The 24,501-nt window shown below is 37.6% G+C and overlaps 1 protein-coding gene across 1 annotated transcript in view; it reads right to left on the minus strand.

Annotated features, from left to right (window-relative positions):
• Positions 1 to 243: 243 nt before the first annotated feature.
• Positions 244 to 24,501, minus strand: part of LOC100028489 (sterile alpha motif domain-containing protein 9-like) — a 29,726-nt gene continuing 5,468 nt past the window's right edge. The window contains exons 2-3 of the mRNA XM_001378475.4: positions 7,020 to 7,139; positions 244 to 5,594 (exon numbers count right to left, since the gene is read on the minus strand). Coding sequence (XP_001378512.2) covers positions 842 to 5,572 — 4,731 coding nt within the window. The 5' untranslated portion in view covers positions 5,573 to 5,594; positions 7,020 to 7,139 and the 3' untranslated portion in view covers positions 244 to 841. The remainder of the gene's footprint in view (positions 5,595 to 7,019; positions 7,140 to 24,501) is intronic.

Raw genomic sequence — 24,501 nt, forward strand, 5'->3', positions numbered from 1 at the left:
CTCAACTGCTTTGGCTCAGTGTCTTCCTCCTTCTGTGTTAAGATCCTTCCAGGAGGACTAGGAAGAAGGAAGAACTCATAATTTGGTAGGATAATTTCCAGAATTCCCAGCCCCAAGTCCCACAAACTTCTCCTGCCTATAAGGAAAACATGACTATTTGGCCAAGTAGAGACTTTTTCTCTGATACCTCAGAGATCATATTTTCTGAACCAAAAAAAAAAAAAGAGACTTGTAGGCTTAGTATTTCTTTCTGCATTGCAAATTTATTGATAGAAAAGTCTTACAAAAGTATTAAAGATATCTATTGCTCCAGGATGATCTACAGTGGATGCTGTCCTTCAAGTTATGACATACATCCTTTCCACCAAATTCCATCCCTTGTTATTTTGACTTTGTTTCCTGAATATGCCATAAACTCGCACATGAGAAATCCTAAATAGGAATGGAAAGAACCCACTATATGTAGGACAAAAACCATATGAGGTCCTGGGTTATGGAGAAACTGCACTACAAACTAAAGAAATTGTACCTGTGTCAGAAGCACTTATACTCTAGGTGGGGAACAAGATTGGGGAGGCAATGTGGTGTAGAGTAAGATGGGCTTTGATTCAAATACTGGTTTTACCACCCATGAGTCATGACTTTCCTTTGTCTCATCTGTAAAATGAGAAGGTTGGACTAGATGGTTTCCATGGTTCCCTTTGGCTCTAAATCCAATGAAAATATACAAAGAAAGCAATTAAAGAAAACTTCAAAGCAATGTATCTGCAGTGCAAAATGTCTCATCTAAATGGGTTCTCTACCTGGTAAGGACATTTGGAATTTTTCCTATTGGTCCAATTTAAATATTTTTTATATCATAAGCTACTGGGCCTGCAGTGGAAAATCCCAGGTAGAAAGAAACTCTTTCCATGCTTTGTCCACGTCTTAGCTGACCTAAGACAGCAGGTCGCACTGGAATTTCAGCATTTTCTTTACTTCCACAGTCTATGTAGATAAGGTCATTTTCAACTCTGCCACTGAGGCGAAGCAAGAGATCTTTCACTTTCTCTTCTCTCCATACGTCTCCACGTTGCCAAAGGATGCTTACATCTGATGCATCTTGGAAGCACTGCTCAATTTTTCCTCTGTGAACGAGTCGATTGAGACCTCTGTCATTCCCAAGGTAGAAATGGGTGAATGGCTGTTTGCCCCTACACATCTGACCATACCGATCCCAGAAAGTCTTCCTCAGTGCTGTCACGTAATCTATGATTTCTGTGGAATTCTGATTCAGGTGCTGGTTTTCTGGCCAGAACAAGAGGGTGGCCAGGAAGTAAGGATCTGGATAGGAAGAATGTAGTCCTACTTGTAGCAAGACTTCTTGAAGCATTGCTTTAAGTTCATCAAGTGGCTTTCTGATCTTTGAATTAGGTTTCAAACAATTAAGAATTATGTTGGCCAAGATGAAATTCTGTTTTGCTCTTGTCTTCATTGAACTTGCTTGTTGAACTAGAAGCATGTATCTATCTACTATGCTTTCCATTTCCATTTCAGCGTTTTCGTGAGTTTTAGTGAGATACTTCAGCAGTCCAGAAAACCTAGCTGCATTAGAGATCTCCAGTTCTCTCCAGCAAACAGATGTTACCATTGATGGCCTGATCTCCGAGTTGGAGAATATAGATAAATACTGTTTGAATAACTTTTCCATTTTAATCTGGTTTTTTTCTTCTACAATTTCCTTTTCATTGTCTTTTAATTTCAGAAAAGAAAAGTAGTCCTGAAGATTATTAAAAATTGTTTCCAAACGCTTTTGAAGAGCATTTAAATAATCAATGTGCTTTTTAATGACTGGGTAATACATATTGCGCTGAATTAAAGGATTTAATAGAACACCACTGTTTCCACGCAAAAGTTGGCCCATGAGCCCTTTAGGAGATTCATTTCTTTCATCAAAAAGGAAGACTTTTTCTAGAAGCTGAATTATCTGTATACCAACCTCTATTTCTCCAAAGTAACATGATGTATTATATGTGTCACTCCTTTTATATCTATGATATTGTCCAGTTTTGTCATCTTTGTTCTCATTGTATTGCTGAGAATCTTTGAAAGCATTTGAAGCTTTCTCTGCTATATTTAGGAGATATTCCAGTTCCTGACAAGGTATACTTTTCCCTTGTGAAATTTTATTGTTACAGAAGATCAGTTGGCTTTTATAAACTTGGCCAAGTGTATCGGAGACAAAGGAATTCCTCACACTTCTCTTCTTTGCTTCCTCTGCGTAAAAAATGGCAGCTTCAAAATTATTTTCATTAATATAAAAATGTCTTGCTAAGGCTTGATAGATCAATGCATGATCCTTGAATCTGATCGTTCCTTCAGTTAAGACTCTCTCAACCTGATCATTCCCCTCATCTTTCTTGATGTCCATAAGGAAAGGAGAAAATGGAGTATTCATATCTTTCCCAGATATCAGTGTTTCTTTACTGTATTCTTTCTGTCTTTTTAGCAGTAGGGTTTGCACAATCCGTACAAATTTGTCTCTTCTTATTCCAGGTGAATAAAGTGTATCTTCTTTTAATAGATTCACTGCAATATCACTCCTTTTCATTTCAGAAGTGATTTTCAATTCTTCTAAACAGCAACTGGCAATTAAAGGGTGAACTATACGAACCCTGTCATACCTCTTACAATCTATAGCTTTGGTACAGATGAGAATTGTAGAATAATTCCCCATTTTATTTTCTAAGCTCCCTCTCTTCCAATTAGCCCTTTGGTTGGTAATCTCTAAGAACTTTTCACACTGTTGGACAGAGAAGTCAGAATCAGAAATGTAAGAATTAAGTAAAGACAGGAAAGAAATTAATTGTCCTTCTTTGCTGTCAGTGTTCAACCCTTTCAGAATATGTTTCACAACATTCTGAATGTATGTCCTATTAAAATTTTCTTTCATGATCATAAAGGAATAAAAATCTCTACAGTTCTCGTGCTTCTTTTCAATTTCCTTAAATTTTTTAACAAATGCTCTTTGCTCTTTGGAGGAGAGTTTGTTTATCACTGCAACACTGTCAGGGTTTTTAGCATCTTTTTCAGGATTCTGGGACCTCATGCAATTTAGAATGATAACTAAAGGAGTCTCATATTGAATATAAGCTTCTTCAAGGGCTGAGATAATGTGATTGCGCAAATCAGACACAGCTTCTTGATCTTCAAAATCATCTACAAGCAGGAGTACAGGCATGTAGCTGTGTTGGTCCTCTGAGCCATATGTGACTAAAGTTCTCACCTGTGCTCCAATATCTTCAGAGGCAAATGTTTTACTCTTCAACACAGCACATCGGAAGTTTTTCTTCAGTTCCCAGAGAATATGCATCGCTAATGTGGTTCCTCCACAGCCTGGATGATGATACAAATTGATCACTTCTGCACCCGATTCCCTTGGGGAATTGGCTAAAGATTGTATCATCTTTTCAAGTATTTCATAACTATCCCTTCTGATAAAATCTGAAGTATGATTTTCAGAGTAAAAATAGAAGTTCCACCATGAAACTTTTCCACCTAGATAAAAATGCTTCTCTTTGTTCATCTGGAATTCAGTGAATTTTTCATCTTTCTCAATGGCTGTGTCCTTACATTCATTTTCACAGAGGATTTCCAGGGCTGACATAGAGTCTTCATCTTTCTTCTGAAGAATGATAGAAGAGCCATTTGATGGCAAAAATCTTATAGGAGATTCAGTCTGAGGTTTTAGTTTAAGAATAGTACCATTTAACTGTTCAAGACTTAAAGTAGTAATACATCTGTTGCAGAGGTCGATAGAGGAGAATTTACCTTCCAAAAGTTCTTTCCATTGCGAACCTATTTGTTGATCCACTGAGATAGACAGTATGTCTTCCATTCCTCCTAGTTCTTGGTAGAAAGTAGAAAATGTCTCAATGAAAGGATCTTTGGGATCTTCTACTGGGGACAGCAATAGAAACACTACTAAAAACCTTCCAGGTTGCATTACGTCTTCACATGTTAGAAACGAAATTAATTTCCTGACTTTAGTGGCTCTCTTTTTAATCCATGAACTAAGTTCTAAAGGTTGATATTCTTCTGTGTTGAAATCTGCCCTGCCATTGCAGAAGATCCAGCTGGTTTGCTTAAAAAGATTGAAACTTTCAATTTTTTCAGAAATTGAAGTTTTATTGTCTTGGTATTGATTTGGAAAGTGAAGATTGGCTGCTCGGGTCTCTCTATAAGCTTTGGCAACTCCAGTGTTCAAAGACTCAGGATCAAACTCTAGCACAGCAAACCATTCAATTTCCTTTAGGAAGTCCAGGTGCTCAATTTGACTTGGATGGCTCTTATTTACAACGAGGATGTATTGGTCATAGTAAGAGTTATCTAAGTCTTGGTTTCCTGTGAGAAGATGAACCAACTTTGTTCCCTCATTTTCTGTTTTTATTTCTTTTGGTTGATGGTCCTCTGCTTCTTTTCTCAACTTAACACATTTCTCCAATTCTGCTAAAAATGCTTTAATGTTTCCATCTTTTTGCTTCGGATTAGCATAGATGTTTTTAGAACTAGTGCCATCCCTCACATAGAGAGACAATTCAGCATTTTTTCCCCATTTATTCTCTTTAAAAATTTGCATTTTAACTTGGAAATATTTATTTTCGCAAATGGAGTGCTTTGGAACGATATCTATCTCAATGACAAATCTATCAGAAACAATGTTGTTCTTCAGTAAGACTTCCACAAACCTGGGTGGCCTAATGCACTGCTTTGCTTGACTAACGTCATCTTTCTCAAAATAGACCTCAATCTTCTTATAGAAGTGGTCAACAAATTTTTCTTTATCTTCCTCAGTGAGTTTCAGCCCTACAATTTCTCCATGAGGACTATCCTTTACTCCAAAATGGATGGTGCCATTGGTGCGGCAATTCATGCAGGCTGAAGCAAATCGAAAGACTTCGTTGCTAAATTTCATCAGAATATCTTCCTCTGTGGCTCTCTCTGTGTTAGTCAATGCCTTAAACTCGTGGATTGGATCAATGAGATTGAATGACCCTGTTTCAGGTTGGATAATAGTTTGCTCTCTGTAACGAAAGCTTTTATGGAACTTGTCAAAAGGATACGTTTGACATGTTTGCCCTCTAAATGGAAGATTATCCTTTGTTTCCTCAGCATTGCTTTCAGTTCCTTTACTGGGGTTGGTCTTGGGTGACTCATAGACTTCCTCATCTTGGGTGGTGGTATCATTCTTTGGATCTGTGTGATGCCTTCTCCTTTTTCTATTTTTCTCTTGTGTCACCCATTGGACTTCAGTTTGCTTATCCTTTTGTTCTTCAGATGTTTGCTTAGGACATTCAGAAGATTTGTTCAATTCCTTAAAGGAATTTATTATTTGAAGAGCAGGTCCATGTTTTATGCCCATGTCCACAAGATCATTTTTATCAGAGACTTTTAAACTCTTTCCATTTACTTCTTCCTTTTTCAAAATCTCCGTGTATTTTGAGTTAATCTTGAGTTTTTCTGTTATCCACTGACACACATCTTCTACTGTCCAGTCATCTGGGTTTTCAGGCAGATTTGTTTGTTCAGCCATTTTGATATGTGGATTTTTATTTCTTTGAATAAAAAAAATGAGGCATTTTATGAGAAAAGTTTTGCTGTTTCCAAATAGAATGCAAAATACATTGATCTCTTCCCAACCCTCACTTCCTAACCTCACCAGATTATTGATGGATCTTTTCCCCCTCTACTTTCAAATATTTGCAATATGTTTAAAAACAGAATCAAACACATTTTTAGTAACATCTGTTTTCCCTTACTCTCATTCTTCCCATTTTGAAACTTAAGAAGTCAAAGTTCAAAAGAATCATGGAACTATAGCATAGGCAATAAAAAATTAAATATAATAATAAAAATGAATTTTTAAAAATAGATAATTCTATCTAGGCCTGAATGAGTTTGTGCACTCAAATTATATCTTATCCAAATCCATGAAGCATTTCCTATTGAAAGAGAAGGCACCCCTTCCCTTAAGGCCAAATGAGAGAAAATTGAAGGCATGTTGTCACAAATAAAACTCTTAAAAAAAAAAATCCTTACCTTCTGTCTTAGAATCAATATTGTGTATTGCTTTCAAGGCAGAAGAACGGTAAAAGCTAGGCAATGGGGGTTAAGTGACTTGCCCAGGGTCACACAGCTAGAAAGTGTCTGAGGACAAATTTGAACCTAGGACCTTCTGTCTCTAGGACTGGTTCTCAATCAATCCACTGAGCCACCCAACTACCTCCACAAAGAAAACTTTTGATGGAGTTTTATTCTTTACTGTGCCTAGCTTTACTCTTTAATGAGGGTCCTTACATTGTGTCATAGACCTTTTGGCAAACTGGTGGAACCTATAGGTCCCTTCTCAGAATTTTATATATATATAAATAAAACCCTTGCCTTCTTCTTCCAAGGTAGAAGAGTGGCAAAGGTAGGTAATGGGGGTTAAATGACTTGCCCAGAGTCATATAGTTAGAAAGTGTCTGAGGTCAGATGTGAATTCGGGATCTCCCATTTCATAGTCTGTCTCTCTACTCACTGAGCTGCCCAGCTACCCCTTTAGAATAATAGTTTTAATATAGAAAATAAAATACATTGGATTAAAAAAAACCAATTGTACTTAAATAAAATGATCAAATTAATTTTTTTCTAATCTTAGGAAGTTGTCTGAGATGTATAGAGGGTCAGCAACTTGATCAGGATGCTGGTAAATGTCAGAGGCTTGATTTGAACTTAGTTCTTCAAGCTAGGTACTCTATTGACTAGCCAAACTATTGCTGTGTTAAAGGATAATTTTAGATAAGTTATTGATCACTCAATGTGTGAGTGGGAAACTCTACTAAGTGCTTTAGGAAAATAATCTCCAAATTAAAAAAAAATACATCTGTTGCTTTCAAGAAATCTACATGGTTTGGGGGAGAAGGAAACAAAATCTAAAAATCAGTTGACAAGCATCATTGACTTACGTATATATATTTTATATATTTGTTTCTACTTACTCTATAGCTTGCTTAGCAGAGACAAAGCATGCTAGCAGCAGTCAGCAGCCTGCGGTACCATGCCCAGGACAGCCCAAGATAATTTCCAGTAGTCTGCTAACAAATGATCCTCCCAGGACCCTATTCAAAATTGCAAAATTATATACAATTGATTTTAGATGCTCTCTCAACTCTGTATCCCCCTCCGACATTGCCATCCCCTCCTTTCCCCTGTTCTTCCATATACACAATGTCCTTGTGTCACCCTCCCTCAGTTCCAAACTACCCAACTGCATCTCTCTGTAGGTCTCTCGTGCCCCAGAGGATCCTAAAGCCTTTTTGTCCCTCTCTCTCTGCCATTAAACTCCCATTCTCAGATATCTGAACTAGGCTGCTCCCTTGTGCATGCAATCTTCTCCCCCTTCACCTCTGCCTTGTCGAGGCTCTTTGAGACTCAGCCTTTCTTAAGAGATCTTTCCTGATTTTTCCACATATTAGTGTTCCCCTCCCCAAGTGCTCTGAATTAATTATACATGCAAAAAATATAACATTTATTTATTGGTTAATAAATACTAGAATGTCCACTCCTAAAGGGCAAGGGTTGTCTTGTCCTTCAATGCCCAGTGCCTGGCACACTAGAGGCACTTGATAAATGTTTGAAGATGGATTGATTATGAGTGGAGGCACAGTTTAGGGAGAGACACCAACACAGATCCCGATCCTCCAAGACTTGGAAGAAAGTCTTCAAGATTTTCTGAAGGTAAAAAAATTAATCACCCTGCAGCCAGTCTGGCGGCTTAAGCGAGGCTGATTGGTTTTTGAAAGTTGTATACATAGTATGTTACTGAGAATATGGACAGCGAGGTGGTAAAATGGATAAAGTGCTGACCCTAGATTCAGGAACACTCATCTTCCTTAGTTCAAATATGGCTGCAGGAACTTATTAGCTGTGTGACTGGACAAGCCACTTAACCTCTCTCTGCCTCAGTTTCCCTAGCTAGAGATAAAGAGATTAAGTAACCTTATTTCCAAGGGTTTGTTTTGAGGATCAAATAATATATTTCCACTATATTCTATATGCATATATAATAAATTAAGATTATTTTATATCATATATTAATAATAATAAATAATATTTGCAAAGTAGCTGGCACATAGTAGGTACACTATAAATGCTATTATTATTATTTGCCTAAATTCCATCTTAGCTGTTGGTGCTGATCACTGAACCTAGAATCAGGAGGATCTGAGTTAAAATCTAGCCTGGGAAACTTAGTTGCTGTGTGGCCTTGGGCAAGTAATTTAGCCACTGTCTATTTCAGTTTCCTCAACTGTAAGATGGGAATAACTTTAATTCCTGTGTCCCAGGGTTGTTGTGAAGATCATAATTTTATAGCTCTTAGTAGAGGTGAGAGAGAAAGGGACGAGATAAGCATTTATCTAGCACCTACTGTTTTCTAGGCACTGTGCTAGATGCTTTCTATATATACATATAAATTATCTCAATTGAACCTCACAACAACTCTGGCAAATAGGTGCTATTATTATCCTCATTTTATAGTTGAGGAAACTGAGCCAGATAACGGTTTAGTGAATTTCCCAGGATCACTCATCTAATGGGCCACCAACTGCCTCTGGCAGTATGGAAGAGTGCCTGACACAGAACAGGTATGGAATACGTTTGTTCCTTTTCCCATTTATTCGACTACTTTATATATTTTGTTGTTAAGGCGTTTCAATGATGTCCAACTCTTCAAGATTCCATTTTATGGGGTTTCTTTGCAAAGATATTGGAATGGTTTGTCATTTCCTTCTCTAGCTATATTCTGTATGTGGACCACACGCAGCAAAGATATAAATCAGTAAGCAAAGATGTTTCCTGTGTCAGAAAAAAGGACTTCTTTGACCTGTTTCATTCTGAATAAAAAAAAAATCTTTGGCATTCCCAGTTACTCAAAGTAATTGTCTCTTGCTTGAATTTCTTTTTCTTTGATAAAAATCTCTTAACTTCTATTGATATTATCTATTCCAAGGCAAAAAAAAAAGTGGTAAGGGTTAGGCAAATAGGATAAAGTGGCTTGCCCAGGATCACAGAACTTGGAAGTGCCTGAGACCTGATTTGAACTCAGGACCTTCTATCTCCAGGCCTGGCTTTTCCCCCCCTGAACCATCTAGCTGCTCCTCTTACTTCAAGTTCCATAAATATCACCTTTAAAGAGATAAGACCCTAACTCTCAGATGTGACTCTCCCATTTCCTCAGTCTTATAGATAGATGTCCCTCCTTCAGCTAAGCAACTGGATAGAATAATTTTGTCCTCTTCCACCTTCGTTTCCAAGGGCTCTTCCACCTGATATGAGTGTTATATATATCTGAGACCTCTCTTCTCCCTGCTTGTGATCTCACAGTCTCACTATCCCACCCCTCAACCCCCCCCCCATCCACGACAGAGCTCTTTGGATTTCTAGACCATAAAAATGTAACCAATGTCTAATACAATTTTGGGATTCCTATGGCATTCCAGAGCCATGCACCTTTGGGAAATATGTAATTTATTTTTCTATCCCCAGAACTTTGCACAGTGCCTAGCTCATAGTAGGTGCTTAGTGACTAGAACAATTCATGTACATGTAATATAACAAATATAACCCATTCCTAATGAATAAATGAAAATCCAATATGGAATAACCAAGGTTCACCAAATCTGGACCCAACCTAGTGTCTAGGGGCAAGTGTTTTTTTATTTTATTTACTTTCCTCCCCATTTTTCTCACTGTCATTTCAGAAATGTTGGCTGCCTGTAGCAAACATCCACACTGATTGAACTGGCAGAAATGACATAGGGCCAGAGATTTGGTTTAGGAGGAGGCTATCCATTTCCCATTCCTTCATTTTACAGAGTTGGAAATCAAGGCCCATGGATATTAAAAGTGACTTCCCTAAGCTCACACTGATAGGAATCGTTAAATATGGGTTCAAATTCAACCCAGATCTTCTGACTCCGAATAGACTTCTCTTTCCATCAAACTCAGACACCTTAGAAGAATCTCCTCTCCTTCTTTTATTTTCATTAATAGGAAATTTTTATTTAATTAATTTAGAATATTTTTCCATTGTTACATGATTCATGTTCCCCCCCCATAGCAAATACGCAATTCCACTGGGTTTTACATGTATCATTGATCAAGACCTGTTTCCATATCGTTGATAATTGCATTAAGGTGATCATTTAGAGTCTAAATCCCTAATCATATCCTCATCAACCCATGTGATCAAGCAGTTGTTTTTCTTCTGTGTTTGTACTACCATAGTTCTCTCTCTGAATGTGGATAATGTTCTTTCTCATAAGTCCCTCAGAATTGTCCTGGGTCATTGCATTGCTGCTAGTAGAGAAGTCCACTACATTCAATTGTGCCACAGTGTATCAGTCTCTGTGTATAATGTTTTCCTGGTTCTGCTCCTTTCACTCTAAATCAATTCCTGGAGGTCTTTCCATTTCACACAGAATTCCTCCAGTTCATTATTTCTTTGAACATAATAGTATTCTATCACCAACAGATACCACAATTTCTTCTTCCTAGTTTAATAAGACCAAAAATCTTGTTTGTGTGGGTGACTGGGGAACATGATGGGGGGAGAGTGAGGAGGAAAAACTTTTTCTTTCTCGGCTATGGTACTAAATATGAAGTTAAATATACTTCCTAGAGAGAAAGGAAAAAGGTGATGCTGTACCTAAGCAAGAATGGAGAGAAGATAAATTAGAATAGGGCATCAATGCACAGAGCTTATAAGAATGTTGGCACTGGAAGTTTCTCTAAAATCAAGACCAAATCCTTCATTTTACCAATAAGGAAACTGACCCAGGAATCTAGTTAGAGATGGCTGTGAGCGCCCCCTTTCCTCCTTAGTTCTCCCTTCAGTTTCTTTCCATATGCTAACCTTACCCTGTCCCTGGGTCTAGGGTTACTTTATTAATTTGTTTCATACTCTACAGGTTACTAAAAGGCAGTTGGAATGTGTGCTTAATCAATACACCTGTCCCTGGCAGTATCTTGATGTTTTAAAAAATTTTTCTCTCCCTAAGATTCATTGGCATTGTAAGCATTGTGATCCCCCACCCCCAATCATGAAAGGCTCAGGAGCTCCTGATCACAAAATGTTGGAGACTACTACCTTATTCCTTCTTCTTCTGAGTCACAAGAATAAAAGGAGCTATAAGAAGCCTGGGATGAACTAATTTCTATTGATCACTAAGAATTTTGTTGTTCAGTCCTATTTGACTCTTTGTGAGACCCCATATGGAGTTTTCTTTTTTTTAAATTTAGAATATTTTTCCGTGGTTACATCATCTGCCCCCTGCTCTCTCCCTCTCCCAAATACAACAAGCAATTCCACTGGATTATACATGTATCATTGTTCAAAACCTATTTCCATGTTATTCATATTTGTAGTAGAGTGATTCTTTAACATCAAAACCCTAATCACATCCATATAGGGTTTTCTTGACAAAGGTCCTAGAGTACTTTGTCACTTCCTTTTCCAGCTCATTTTACATATGGGGAAACTGAGGCAAATAGAGTTAAGTGGCTTGTGCAGGATTACAGTGAGTAAATATCTGAGGTCAGATTTAAATTCAGGAAGATGAGTGTTCTTGACACAAGACCTGACACTCTATCCACTGTTACATCTGATGTGATTTACCATTTCCCTCTCTAGCATTTTTCAAAACAATGTTTTATGTTCTGGAGGTGGAGTCAAGATGTCAGAATAGAACAGAAAAGGTCCAAGTCACCATGAAAATCCCCTCCAACCAATATTAAAACAATACCACAAAACAAATACAGGAGTTAAAGAACCAACAAGGAGACAGAGTGAAACAACTTTCAAGAAGAGAAAAACCCAAAAGTTAGGTAGAGAACATCTGGGGTACTGGGGTGAAAGGGGAGCACAGTCAAGGAAGCTATAGATAGCAAGGAGTAAAAAGCAAGCCAAGAGCAAGCCTTCCCACCTCCCTGACCCAAATCTGCTGTTCCAGGTTCAAAATCTAATCCCAAACCAACATTCAGATCCTGAGATCCTGCCTGGGCAAATAGAGGTTCAATAAACCCACCCCTCTTGAAATTCCAAACCTGTGGTGAAGTCGAGAATCCCAGTCCAGGGAAATCTGTGCTGAAGTGGGCAGATCTGTATGGTCCCAGAGTGAAGCCAGGAGTTCTAGTCTGGGCCTATGGCCAGGACATATATCCCAGTTTTGGGGTAGTTGGTAGACCCAAAGCAGGTACAGATCTTTTTTTTCCAAAAGTTCAGGGCAGAGCCCTAGGACAGGCCAATCTATTGTGTGCCTGATAAGATCAAGTACATAGTGAAACCAAAAGTTTACACTTAACCTTGAGTCCAGAATTTGAGCAGTTCCTGACCTGATCAAGCTCAGAGTGTGACCAAAAGCTTATGCTCAAGCATGAGGCAAGTCTTTAAGCTATCAGCATCTCAAGGGCTAACTAAATCAGCAGGTGGTTGGGAGGTGGCTATAAGAGCTCTCAGTGCTCAGGCCATTATACCTTATTGGAAAAACTGAAACTGTCAGAAACCCAGAACTAAAGCTAAGGGTAGAGTCAAGAAAGGATTGAAGTTTAAGAAGGTACCCTAACCTCCAAGAGAACAGAACTTACCTATAAAAAGGTAGGGGAAATGAGCAGATAATCAAAAAATCAAAAAAGCATCTAACTCTAAAGAATTTTTATGGAGACAAAGAGCAAGGTACAAACACAGAAGGGGACAGGGAAAACATAGAAAATAGAAGCAAAGTCCAAAAGAAAAACATGGATTGGATACAGTTTCTGGAAGAGCTCAAAAATACTTAAAAAACAATTAAGAGAAGCAGAGGAAAAGTGAAGAAGAGAAATTAAAGCAATGTAAAAAGAAATGGGCCAAATGAAAAATGAGACCCAGAAGCTTAGAGAAGAAAATCAGGTCTTAAAAATCAGAATTGAGAAATTGGAAACTAATGACTTCATGAGAAATAAAAAAACAAAACAAAAATTAAAAGAATGAATAAAAACAGAAGAAAACATGAAGTATCTCATTGAAAAAAAACAACTCACCTGAAAAAATAGATCCAGGAGAGACAATTTAAAAATTATTAGTTTACCTGAAAGGCATGATAAAAAAAAAAAAAGAGAAACCTAAAATGGTCAATAAAAAAGAGAAAATTTAAGGGACTTATTTAAGTGAAAATATTTGTATTTCTACATGGAAAGAGGATATCTGTTATTCTTAAACATTACTCTTAGTAGGAGAGCAGATAGAAGGAATATACTTAGAAAGAAGGTGGGGAAGTATGCTGATTATGATGATATGATATGTAAAAAAACCAAGGGATACAAAAGAGTATTGCACTGAGAGAAAAGGGAAGGGAGAGATAAAATGGGGTAAATTATATAACATATAGAGGAATGAAAAATCATTATGGGGAGGAGAGGATAAGGGCGGTGACAGACAATGCTTAAACTTTACTCTCATTGTAACTGGCTCAGAGAGGGAAAAGCAAATATATTTATCAGGGAATAGAATTCTATATTACTACAGAGAAGCAGAAGGGGAATAAGATAAGGGAAAGGGAAGGTAATTGGATGGAGGGGGAAGTATGGGGGGTGTTGACAAAAAGCAAAACACTGGATGACACAGAAGATGGCGGCCTAGAAGGAGCAGAAATTCAGACCTCTGAAAACCCTTCCTTACCAATCACAAACTGAATGCTCCTAGGGGACTGAAAACGAAACTTAACAACAAGACAGAGCCAAGGAACCCTCCTGATGGACTTAATTCAAAAGGTACCCCCCCCAAAAGTCAGAATCTGAGAACACTCGGGCTTAAGGGGAAGACAGAAGGAAGGTCCCAGGACCCATCCCCCCTCCCACCCAGAGCACTGACATTCCAGCAGCAGTGGGAACTTCTGGGCGGGCAAAGGTGCTGCTCTGAAGGGCAAAGTTTGAGAGCAGGACTATGCCAAGTTCAGAACATCCAACACAGATGGCAGGGAAGGAGCTAGAGAGGGAGCATAGACCTGGCAGCCTGGCCAGAGCTTTGGAGATCCTCCATATTTGCTCCAGCCTTCCAGGAAGTTTAGGACTCAGAGCACACACAGCCCAACTAAGCTGAACTTAATCCCATCAAAAGTCTCCAGAACTCAGGGAAGCCCAGGCTCCACACCCATCCTCATTGACTGTTGTAGCTTAAGACAATCAAAAGCCTCCAGAGGACAAAGAAGCTCAAACCCCCAACAACCCTCCCCGAGAGACTACACCAAGAGATCTTCTGTTAAAGCTCCAAGAGGGGAGACTGATAGAAGACCCCAAAAAAACAAAAAAATGAGAGGAGCAAGAGCACAGACAAATACAGAGAGTAAAGTAGGGGTGAATTTGAGCAAACAATAGAAAAAGAAGAAAGAAACTACAATAGACAGCTTCTACTCAGCAAATGGAACAGAGGGGGAGAGATCAGCAAATGATAAATTAGAAATCCCAGTGAATTGAATACAGGCTGTGGAAGAACTCAAAACACAACTAAGAGAGGCTGAAGACAATTGGGAAAAGAACTTAAAAATTAAGATAAGTCATCTGGAAACAGAGGCACTTGAACTAAAATGAGAAAATAGTGTCTTGAAAACCAAAATCAACCATCTGGAAAATGAGTCAAAGGAGATGAAAGATGAGGCAAAGAGGATGAAAGACGATCTTCAAAGAAAATCAAACCAGAAAGAAAATGATGACCAAAAAGCCAGAGATGAAATCCAATCTTTAAGAACCAGAATACAACTGGAATTAAGTGGCCTCACAAGGTAGCAGGACACTATAAAACAAAACAAAAAGAATGAAAAAATTGAGGAAAATGTGAAAATAGACAATTTAGAAAATCGTTTGAGAAGAGACAATGTAAGAATCATTGGACTACCAGAAGACTATGACAAAAGAAAAAGCCTGGACATAATAATAGAGGAAATTATTCAGGAAAACTGTCCCAATATCCTAGAACAAGAGAGGAAAGTGGAGATTGAAAGAATCCACAGATCACTTCCTGTATTTAATCCCCAACTGACAACACCCAGAAATGTTATAGCCAAGTTCAAAAACTATCAGACCAAAGAAAAGATATTACAAGCTGCCAAGAAGAAGCCATTCAGATATTATGGAAACACAGTGAGGATAACACATGATCTGGCTGCATCCACACTGAAGTACCGAAAGGCATGGAATATGATATTCTGGACAGCAAGGAAACTAGGTCTACAATCAAGAATAAAATACCCATCAAAACTGACTATATCCTTATAGGGGAAAGTATGGTCATTCAACACAATAGAAGAATTCCAAGCATTTGTAAACAAAAGACCAGACCTGAACAGAAAATTTGATGTCCAAGCACAGAACTCAAGAGAATCATCAAAAGGTAATTTAAAAAGAGGAGAAAAAGAAAAACAAAACAAAACAACAAATTTTTTTAAGAGACTCAATAAGTTAAAATGATATGTATCCCTATAAGAAAAGAGGTCATTGGTAACTCTTAAAAACTGTTGTTATCACCTGGGCAGCTAGAAGAATTACACTTAGAGGGAACAGTGACAAACTGTATAGGATGAAAGGACAAGACATAAATAGGTATATAGATATATGCATGCATAAATACATATACATGTGTGTGTATACAGCTAGAGCTAAAAAAAGAGGTTAATACTAAAAGAAATGGGAAAAGAAACAAATGGGGGTAAATTTATATGTCACAAAGAAGCTCATGGCGGGAGAGGGGAGAACATCGATACACTAGAAGGATAAAGAGGTTGAAGATAGGAAATACTCAACTCTTACATGCTTTGAAACTGACCCAAAGAGGGAAGAACAATCCAATCCATTAGGGAAGAGAATAGATCTGTGCCCTATAGGGGAGTAGAAGGGTAAAAAATGGACTGGTGGGGAAGAAAGCAGTACAAGGAAGGGAGAGGGGGTGATTTAAAAAAGACTACAGGGGAAAATAAGGGAGGGAATAAGAAGGGAGGGGTAGAAAGGGAAGTAAAATAAGGGGGGGAACTAGGGGCACTGACTATAAACAAACATTGGTGTAGAAGGAAATAGTGAAAGAAGAAAAGGCAGGACCAGGCTTAGAAATCAAAATGCTGAGAAATACACAGCTAGCAATCAAAACTCTGAATGTGAATGGAATGAACTCACCCACAAAACGCAAACAAATAGCAGAGTGGATTAGAATCCAAAACCCTACCATATGCTGTCTGCAAGAAACACACATGAGGAAGGTAGATACACATAGGGTGAAAGTAAAAGGATGGAGCCAAATCTATTGGGCATCAACTGATAAAAAGATGGCAGGAGTAGCAATCATGATATCTGACAAAGCCAAAGTAAAAATAAATCTAGTTAAAAGAGATAGGGAAGGTAATTACATCCTGATAAAAGGCAGTATAGACAATGAGGAAACATCTGTACTCAATATGTATGCACCAAATGGCAGAGCATCCAAATTTCTAAAGGAGAAACTAGAGGAGCTCAAGGATGAAATAGATAGAAAAACTATACTAGTGGGAGATCTGAACCTTCCTCTATCCAAACTAGATAAATCAAACCAAAAAATAAATAAGAAAGAGGTGAGAGAAGCGAATGAAATCTTAGAAAAATTAGAGTTAGTAGACATATGGAGAAAAATAAATAGGGACAAAAAGGAATACACCTTCTTTTCAGCAGCACATGGTACATTCACAAAAATTGACCATGTATTAGGGCACAAAATCATTGCAAACAAGTGCAAAAGGGCAGAAATAATAAATGCAACCTTCTCAGACCACAATGCAATAAAAAATAATAATTAGTAAGGGAACATGGAGAGAAAAATAAAAACTTAATTGGAAATTAAACAATATGATTCTCCAAAACCAGTTAGTTAAAGAACAAATCGTAGAAACAATTAATAACTTCATTGAAGAAAATGACAATGATGAGACATCCTTTCAAAACCGATGGGATGCAGCCAAAGCAGTACTCAGGGTGAAATTTATATTCTTGAGTTCATATATAAACAAATTAAGAAGGGCAGAGGTCAATGAATTGGGCATGCAAATTAAAAAACTAGAAAGTGAACTAATTAAAAATCCTCAGATGAAGACTAAATTAGAGATCCTAAAAATCAAAGGAGAAATTAATAAAATTGAAAGTCAAAGAACTATTGATTTTGAAAAAAACAAATAAAATAGACAAAGTACTAGTCAGTCTAATTAAAAAAAGAAAGAAAAAAGCAAATTGACAGTATCCAAGATGAACAGGGAGACCTCACCTCTAATGAAGAGGAAATCAAGGCAATCATTAAAAACTACTATGGCAACAAATATGGCAATCTAAGTGATATGGATGAATACTTACAAAAATATAAATTGCCTAGACTAAAAGAAGAAGAAATAAATTACCTAAACAACCCCATATCAGAAAAATAAATTGAACAAGCCATCAAAGAACTCCCTAAGAAAAAATCCCCAGGTCCAGACGGATTCACAAATGAATTGTATCAAACATTCAAAGAACAACTAATCCCAATATTATACAAACTATTCGACAGAATAAGCCAAGAAGGGGTTATACCAAATTGTTTTTATGACACAAACATGGTACTGATCCCAAAGCCAGGCAGGTTAAAAACAGAGAAAGAAAACTATAGGACAATCTCCCTAATGAATATAGATGCAAAAATCTTAAATAGTGTAAAAATGGACCGGAATCTAGGACTTCAATTCCCACAAGCCTTTGCTCCACTTCCCCAGAATGCTTTGTAATCTCACCTGGGCCGAGATTGAGAAGGTATTTAACCTGATTGCAAAAGCTTTTAGGCTTTTGCTCTCTCTTTTGGATTTCTGTTTTGGAGCAGAAGCATCTCTTCCATAATGTGAGATTATGGCCTCTCTGGCCTAGGCACATTTTTCTTATCCTGTATTTTCTTTAATCCTTAACTTTTAATAAACTTCTAAAAATATAATACTCCTTGTAGAGAGAAACTAATTTCTACCTGCCTCAGTCTCCCCTAAATTTTAATCTTTACAGTTGGCGTAACCACTTCGGGAAAACGAAATATCTCAATCTTCTCATTTCTTTTCTGATCTTTAGTTCAGCTTTTAATATCTAGTGCCTAGAAATGTTTTTTTTCGAGCCACATTTCTCTGGCCAAGGTTTTTTTTTTACCCTCGCAAAGCTGCTGCTGCTCGTTCCAGTCATTAGCTCCTGGCCCTGCCTGCCTGTTTGCCATTTGCCTCTCACCTGGTTACCGGCTGCTTTGTTCTGCCTGACTGTTTTTTTCCTGCTGCTGCTACTGACCTCTCTCCATCCTCACCTGGTCCCGGCCCTGCCTACCTTGGCAGCCCACTCGGGCTCTGGCTCCTGCTCCTGGCCTCTCACCTGATGCCCGATCTCCCGGCCCTGCCTGCCTGTTTTTGCGCCCCAGACCCAGGAGCGCGACCCTAGCCGGCTCATCACCCAGATCCTTGGAGCAGATCGCTCAGGACTCATTTCGACCAGCTGGTAACAGTATTGGCCACGTGGGCAGAGGGGAGAGAAAAGAGGGAAAGGAGACCGGGTAATTTTCCCTTAGGCTAAGCCTCCAAGGGGGGGGGGGGTACTGGCTCCACGTGGGCGGCCTGGGCTCCATGTGGACTGGGGCAGGAGGAGGTATCAGAGCAGGGGAGAGAGAAAAAGGGAGAGAGAAGAAACAGACTTTTCAAACAGAGACTTTTAAGCAATGGGCTATTTAAAAGGATACCTTTTGACTGTTCTGGTAATTTCACTGATTTCACCTGTGTGCCAGAAGAAAGATTCAGCCCAAAGATTCAACTTTGAAGGGGCAAATGGGTGGCTCAGCGAACTGAGAGCCAGGCCTACAGACATGTGGTCCTGGGTTAAAATCTGGCCTCAGATATTCCCCAGCTGTGGGGTGCTGGATGGGTCCTTTAACCCCCATTGCCTAGCCCTTACCACTCTGCCTTTGGACAATAGACACTTAAATGGATAATTAAAAACAAACAAACAAACAAAAACCAAAGAACTTTAAAGACTGGAGGTTATAAATTTTGAGGCATTTCAGACTCCAATGGTTTATACAAATCTCTGTATTCTATTGCATTTTGTTTAAGGTTTACCTTTGTGATTTTAAGTTCATATATTACTGGATTCAATATTATTCTGTTACCCTGAAGGTTGATTGAATTTATTTTGAATGTACTGAGTTTTAAAATTCGGTTGCTTTTCCCCTGTAACTGTGCTGAACAAATATTATTGTAATTAAGCCCATATGGAAAAAAAAAACAGCCTTTCTATTTTGACTTTGTAAATTCTCAAATAGAGGATAGATGGACTTCAGAACTGGTTACAATTGTATAACAACCTTTGGAAAATTTAATGTGCTAAATATCTCAACTGATTTTAAGGGTTTTTAAAATATGATTTTTGTAATTTTTTTAACAATCTCTGGTTATTTTTGCCTGCCCCTACCACAAGGTAAGGCCCATAGCTGAAGTGAAATACAATTATAAACCCCAACCTTCCCACATGTGAATGGAAGTTGGGCAGTTAATCTCAGGGCATTTGTATCCCTAAAAAGCCTCCAAAAAAAGGAGCATCTCTCATTTATAACTCTTCAGCTCATTACTTTACTTGCACCAGAATGATATATAGATTTCTTGATTATATTCTTAACCCAAGATGAGTTTTACTTTGTTTAAAAATATGTTTAAATACCAAGGTTGAAATAATTGTTATGATTGTAAAAACTTGTGACAAATATCCATCAATTCATAGGTTTTAAAAATACCATACAGCAACTTATATGAAATATGATAGTGTGTTTGTTTGCTATTGTAATTAATTGGGCTATTGAGAATTTTGGGGTTGATATCTACATATTTGTACTACTATTCTTTAAAAATGAAAAATTGTTACCTTGTTCAATTCATTTGCCTTCACTCACAGTAGATCATGGCCAGACATTAAGAGGAAATGGATCTCATTTTTGGTGAGAAAGCCTTGTATTCTATATTTTCTTAGCTGACACAGTGTCAATGATTATAAGCTACATTTTTGAATTTTAAAGCTCTTTTATTATTATATTTTTCTTGCATGTGCAATATACCTTTTCAGTTTTTTAATATATTTTTCTCTCCTTTTTATATTTCAAGCACATGTCACCAGCATTTAGATTTTCTTTAACTTTTTGATGATTTTTCAGTACTATAAGTTTAAGATACATTTGCCAAGGCATACCCCCAAAAGCTTGTGACTATAAAAACGATGCCACTAATTATTTAAATAAATTATGGGACTTTGCTTAATGACAAGATATACACACAAGAGCCATTGCACAGAGCCAAAGAAAAGCCAATCCAGGATGGATTGATGCACTTCTAGGCCAATACAAAGGTCTTGAACCTAGTGTGAAGACTCGAGGTTACTGTGTTTATCATTGCTAGACATAGGCTTTCCTTGTGTCCACACTCACTCTGAAAATACTCACAGACGAGTATCCCCGAAACCTTGGCTCCTATAATCTGGTCCCCTTTTCTGCCTCTCATAGTGTGGTACCTTTCTGTAGTCCTGGCTACTGAACAGGTAAATGCATCATTGCTTAGATCATTTTGATTGGGCCCTGATTCAAGGACCTGTTATAGATTTATTTTTCTTTTTACTTGGGAATTTTTACACATAAGACTTTGAAAGTCTATATTTTCATCCAGAAATTTTTGCTTTTCTTTTGGATTTTTCTGATATCTTTTTAATATCTCTTGCCAATTGATTCATAAACCTCATACCTCAGCCATGCATCCCTAAGTGATTCTGTATTTGTCAATCACCCTCTAAACGGGGGGGGGGGGAATGTAAAAAATATCATTATTTAAATTGAAAAGTTTAAATTCCTTTTGAGAAGAATTTTAGGTAAAGAAGATGCTACCTCTCTGAATCCAGAACTGAACTGTGGAGAAGTCACCATGAAGAAGCCTCCAGACCACAAGTTGCACAAAATTGAACTTTGGGTGTGGTTGATTGAACATTTATTTGTATGTATACTTTTATGCCAAAGGGGACTGCCCCCTAACTGGCTTTTTGTCAATGCATTCAGCAATTATTGGTTTTATTCTTTTTTTTCTCTTATCCTCAAATTATTGTAATCTTTAAATTGATTATGTTTTCATGATCCTTTGGAAAAAAAATAATTTTTTTCAAACAATCAAATGGGGGGAATGTAAAAATGGACTGGAATCCAGGACTTCAATCCCCACAATTCCTTGCTCCACTTCCCCAGAATGCTTTGTAATCTCACCTGGGCCGAGATCGAGAAGGTATTTAACCTGATTGCAAAAGCTTTTGGGCTCTCTCTCTTTTGGACTTCTGTTTTGGAGCAGACGCGTCTCTTCCATAATGTGAGATTATCTTGTCTAGGCCTCTCTGGCCTAGGCGCATTTTTCTTATCCTGTATTTTCTTTAATCCTTAACTTTTAATAAACCTCTAAAAAATATAATACTCCTTGTAGAGAGAAACTAATTTCTACCTGCCTCAGTCTCCCCTAAATTTTAATCTTTATAATAGGATACTAGCAAAAAGACTCCAGCAAGTCATCACAAGGATTATCCACTATGATCAGGTAGGATTCATACCAGGAATGCAAGGATGGTTCAATATTAGGAAAACCCTCCACATAATTGACCATATTAACAAGCAAACCGACAAAAGTCACATGATTATCTCAATAGATGCAGAAAAAGCTTTTGATAAAATACAACACCCATTCCTTCTGAAAACACTAGAAAGCATAGAAATAGAAGGGTCATTCCTAAAAATAATAAACAGTATCTATCTAAAACCATCAGCCAACATCATCTGCAATGGGGATAAACTAGATGCATTCCCAATAAGATCAGGAGTCAAACAAGGATGCCCATTATCACCTCTATTAGTTAATATTGTACTAGAAACACTAGCAGTAGCAATTAGAGAAGAAAAAGAAATTGAAGGTATTAAAATTGGCAATGAGGAGAACAAGCTGTCACTCTTTGTGAATGATATGATTATTTACTTAAAGAATCCCAGGGAATCAACCAAAAAGCTAGTCAAAATAATCAACAACTTTAGCAAAGTTGCAGGATACAAAATAAACCCACATAAGTCATCAGCATTTCTATATATCTTCAACCCAGTTCAGCAGCAAGAATTAGAAAGAGAAATTCCATTTAAAGTCATCCGAGACAATATAAAATACTTAAGAATCTATCTGCTGAGACAAACACAGGAACTATATGAACACAACTACAAAACACTCTCCACATAATTAAAACTAGATCTAAACAAGTGGAAAAACATTGATTGCTCATGGGTGGGTCAAGCTAACATAATAAAAATGACCATCCTACCCAAACTTATCTATCTATTTAGTGCCATACCCATTGAACTACCAAAAAACTTTTTTACCAAATTAGAGAAAACCATAACAAAGTTCATTTGGAAGAACAAAGGATCAAGGATATCCAGGGAAATAATGAAAAAAAATATAAAGGAAGGTGGCCTTGCAGTCCCAGATCTCAAACTATATTACAAAGCAGTGATCATCAAAACAATTTGATAATGGCTAAGAGACAGGAAGGAGGATCAGTGGAATAGACTTGGGGTAAATGACCTCAGCAAGACAGTCTATGACAAACCCAAAGACCACAGCTTTTGGGACAAAAATCCACTATTTGATAAAAACTGCTGGGAAAATTGGAAGACAGTGTGGGAGAGATTAGGTTTGGATCAACACCTCACACTCTACACCAAGATAAACTCAGAATGGGTGAATGACTTGAATATAAAGAAGGAAACTATAAGTAAATTAGATGAACACAGAATAGTATACATGTCAGACCTTTGGGAAGGGAAAGATTTTAAAATCAAGCAAGACTTAGGAAGAGTCACAAAATGTAAAATAAATAATTTTAACTACATCAAATTAAAAAGTTTTTGTACAAACAATAACAATGTAACTAAAATTAGAAGGGAAGCAACAAATTGGGAAACAATCTTCATAACAAAAACCTCTGACAAAGGTCTAATTACTCAAATTTATATAGAGCTCATCCGGTTGTACAAAAAATCAAGCCATTCTGCAATTGAAAAATGGGCAAGGGATATGAATAGGCAATTTTCAGTTAAAGAAATCAAAACTATTAATAAGCACATGAAAAAGTATTGTAAATCTCTTATAATCAGAGAGATGCAAATCAAAACAACTCTGAGGTATCACCTCATACCTAGCATATTGGCCAACATGACAGCAAAGGAAAGTAATGAATACTGGAGGGAATGTGGCAAAGTTGTGACATTAATTCATTGCTAGTGGAGTTGTGAATTGGTCCAACCATTCTGGAGGGCAATTTGGAACTATGCCCAAAGGGTGATAAAAGACTGTCTGCCCTTTGATCCAGCCATAGCACTGCTGGCTTTATACCCCCAAAGAGATAATAAGGAAAAAGGCTTGTACAAGAATATTCATAGCTACACTCTTTGTGGTGGTCAAAAATTGGAAAATGAGGGGATGCCCTTCAATTGGGGAATGGCTGAACAAATTGTGGTATATGTTGGTGATGGACTACTATTGTGCTCAAAGGAATAATAAAGTGGAGGAATTCCATGGAGACTGGAACAACCTCCAGGAAATGATGCAGAGTGAGAGGAGCAGAACCAGGAGAAGATTGTACACAGAGACTGATACACTGTGGTACAATCGAACGTAACGGACTTCTCCATCAAAGGCAATACAATGTCCCTGAATAATCTGCAGGGATCTATGAGAAAAAACACTATCCTCAAGCAGAGGACAAACTGTGAGAGTAAAACCACCGAGGAAAGGCAACTGCTTGACTACAGAGGTTAAGGGGACATGATCTAGGAGAGACACTAAATGATCACCCTAATGCAAATACCAACAACAAGGAAATGGGTTTGGAGCAAGGACACATGTGATACCCAGTGGAATCGTGCATTGGCTAGGGGAGGGGTGGGGGGGGGAGGAAAAGAAAATTATCCCTGTTTCCAATGAATAATGTATGAAAATGACCAAATAAAATAATGTTTTTAAAACTTAAAAAAAAAAAAGCAAAACACTGGTGAACAGAATGAAAGGGAATAGAGCAGAATATAAAGAGGAAAATAAGATGGAGGGCAATACATAGTAATCATAACTGTGAATGTGATTGGGATGAACTTACCCATAAAACAGAAGTGGATGGCAGAGCGGATTAAAAAACAGAATCCTACTATATGTTGTTTACAAGAAACACATCTGAAGCAAGGCAGCACACAGATAAAAGACTAGAGCAGAATTTATTATGCATCATCTAAAGTAAAAAGGCAGGAGTAGCAATCATGATGTCAGACAAAGCTAAAGTAAAAATTGATCTGATTAAAAGAGATAAGGAAGGAAATGACATGTTGCT

The sequence above is a fragment of the Monodelphis domestica genome, chromosome 5, assembly GCF_027887165.1.
Source record: "Monodelphis domestica isolate mMonDom1 chromosome 5, mMonDom1.pri, whole genome shotgun sequence".
Taxonomy (NCBI): Eukaryota; Metazoa; Chordata; class Mammalia; order Didelphimorphia; family Didelphidae; genus Monodelphis; species Monodelphis domestica.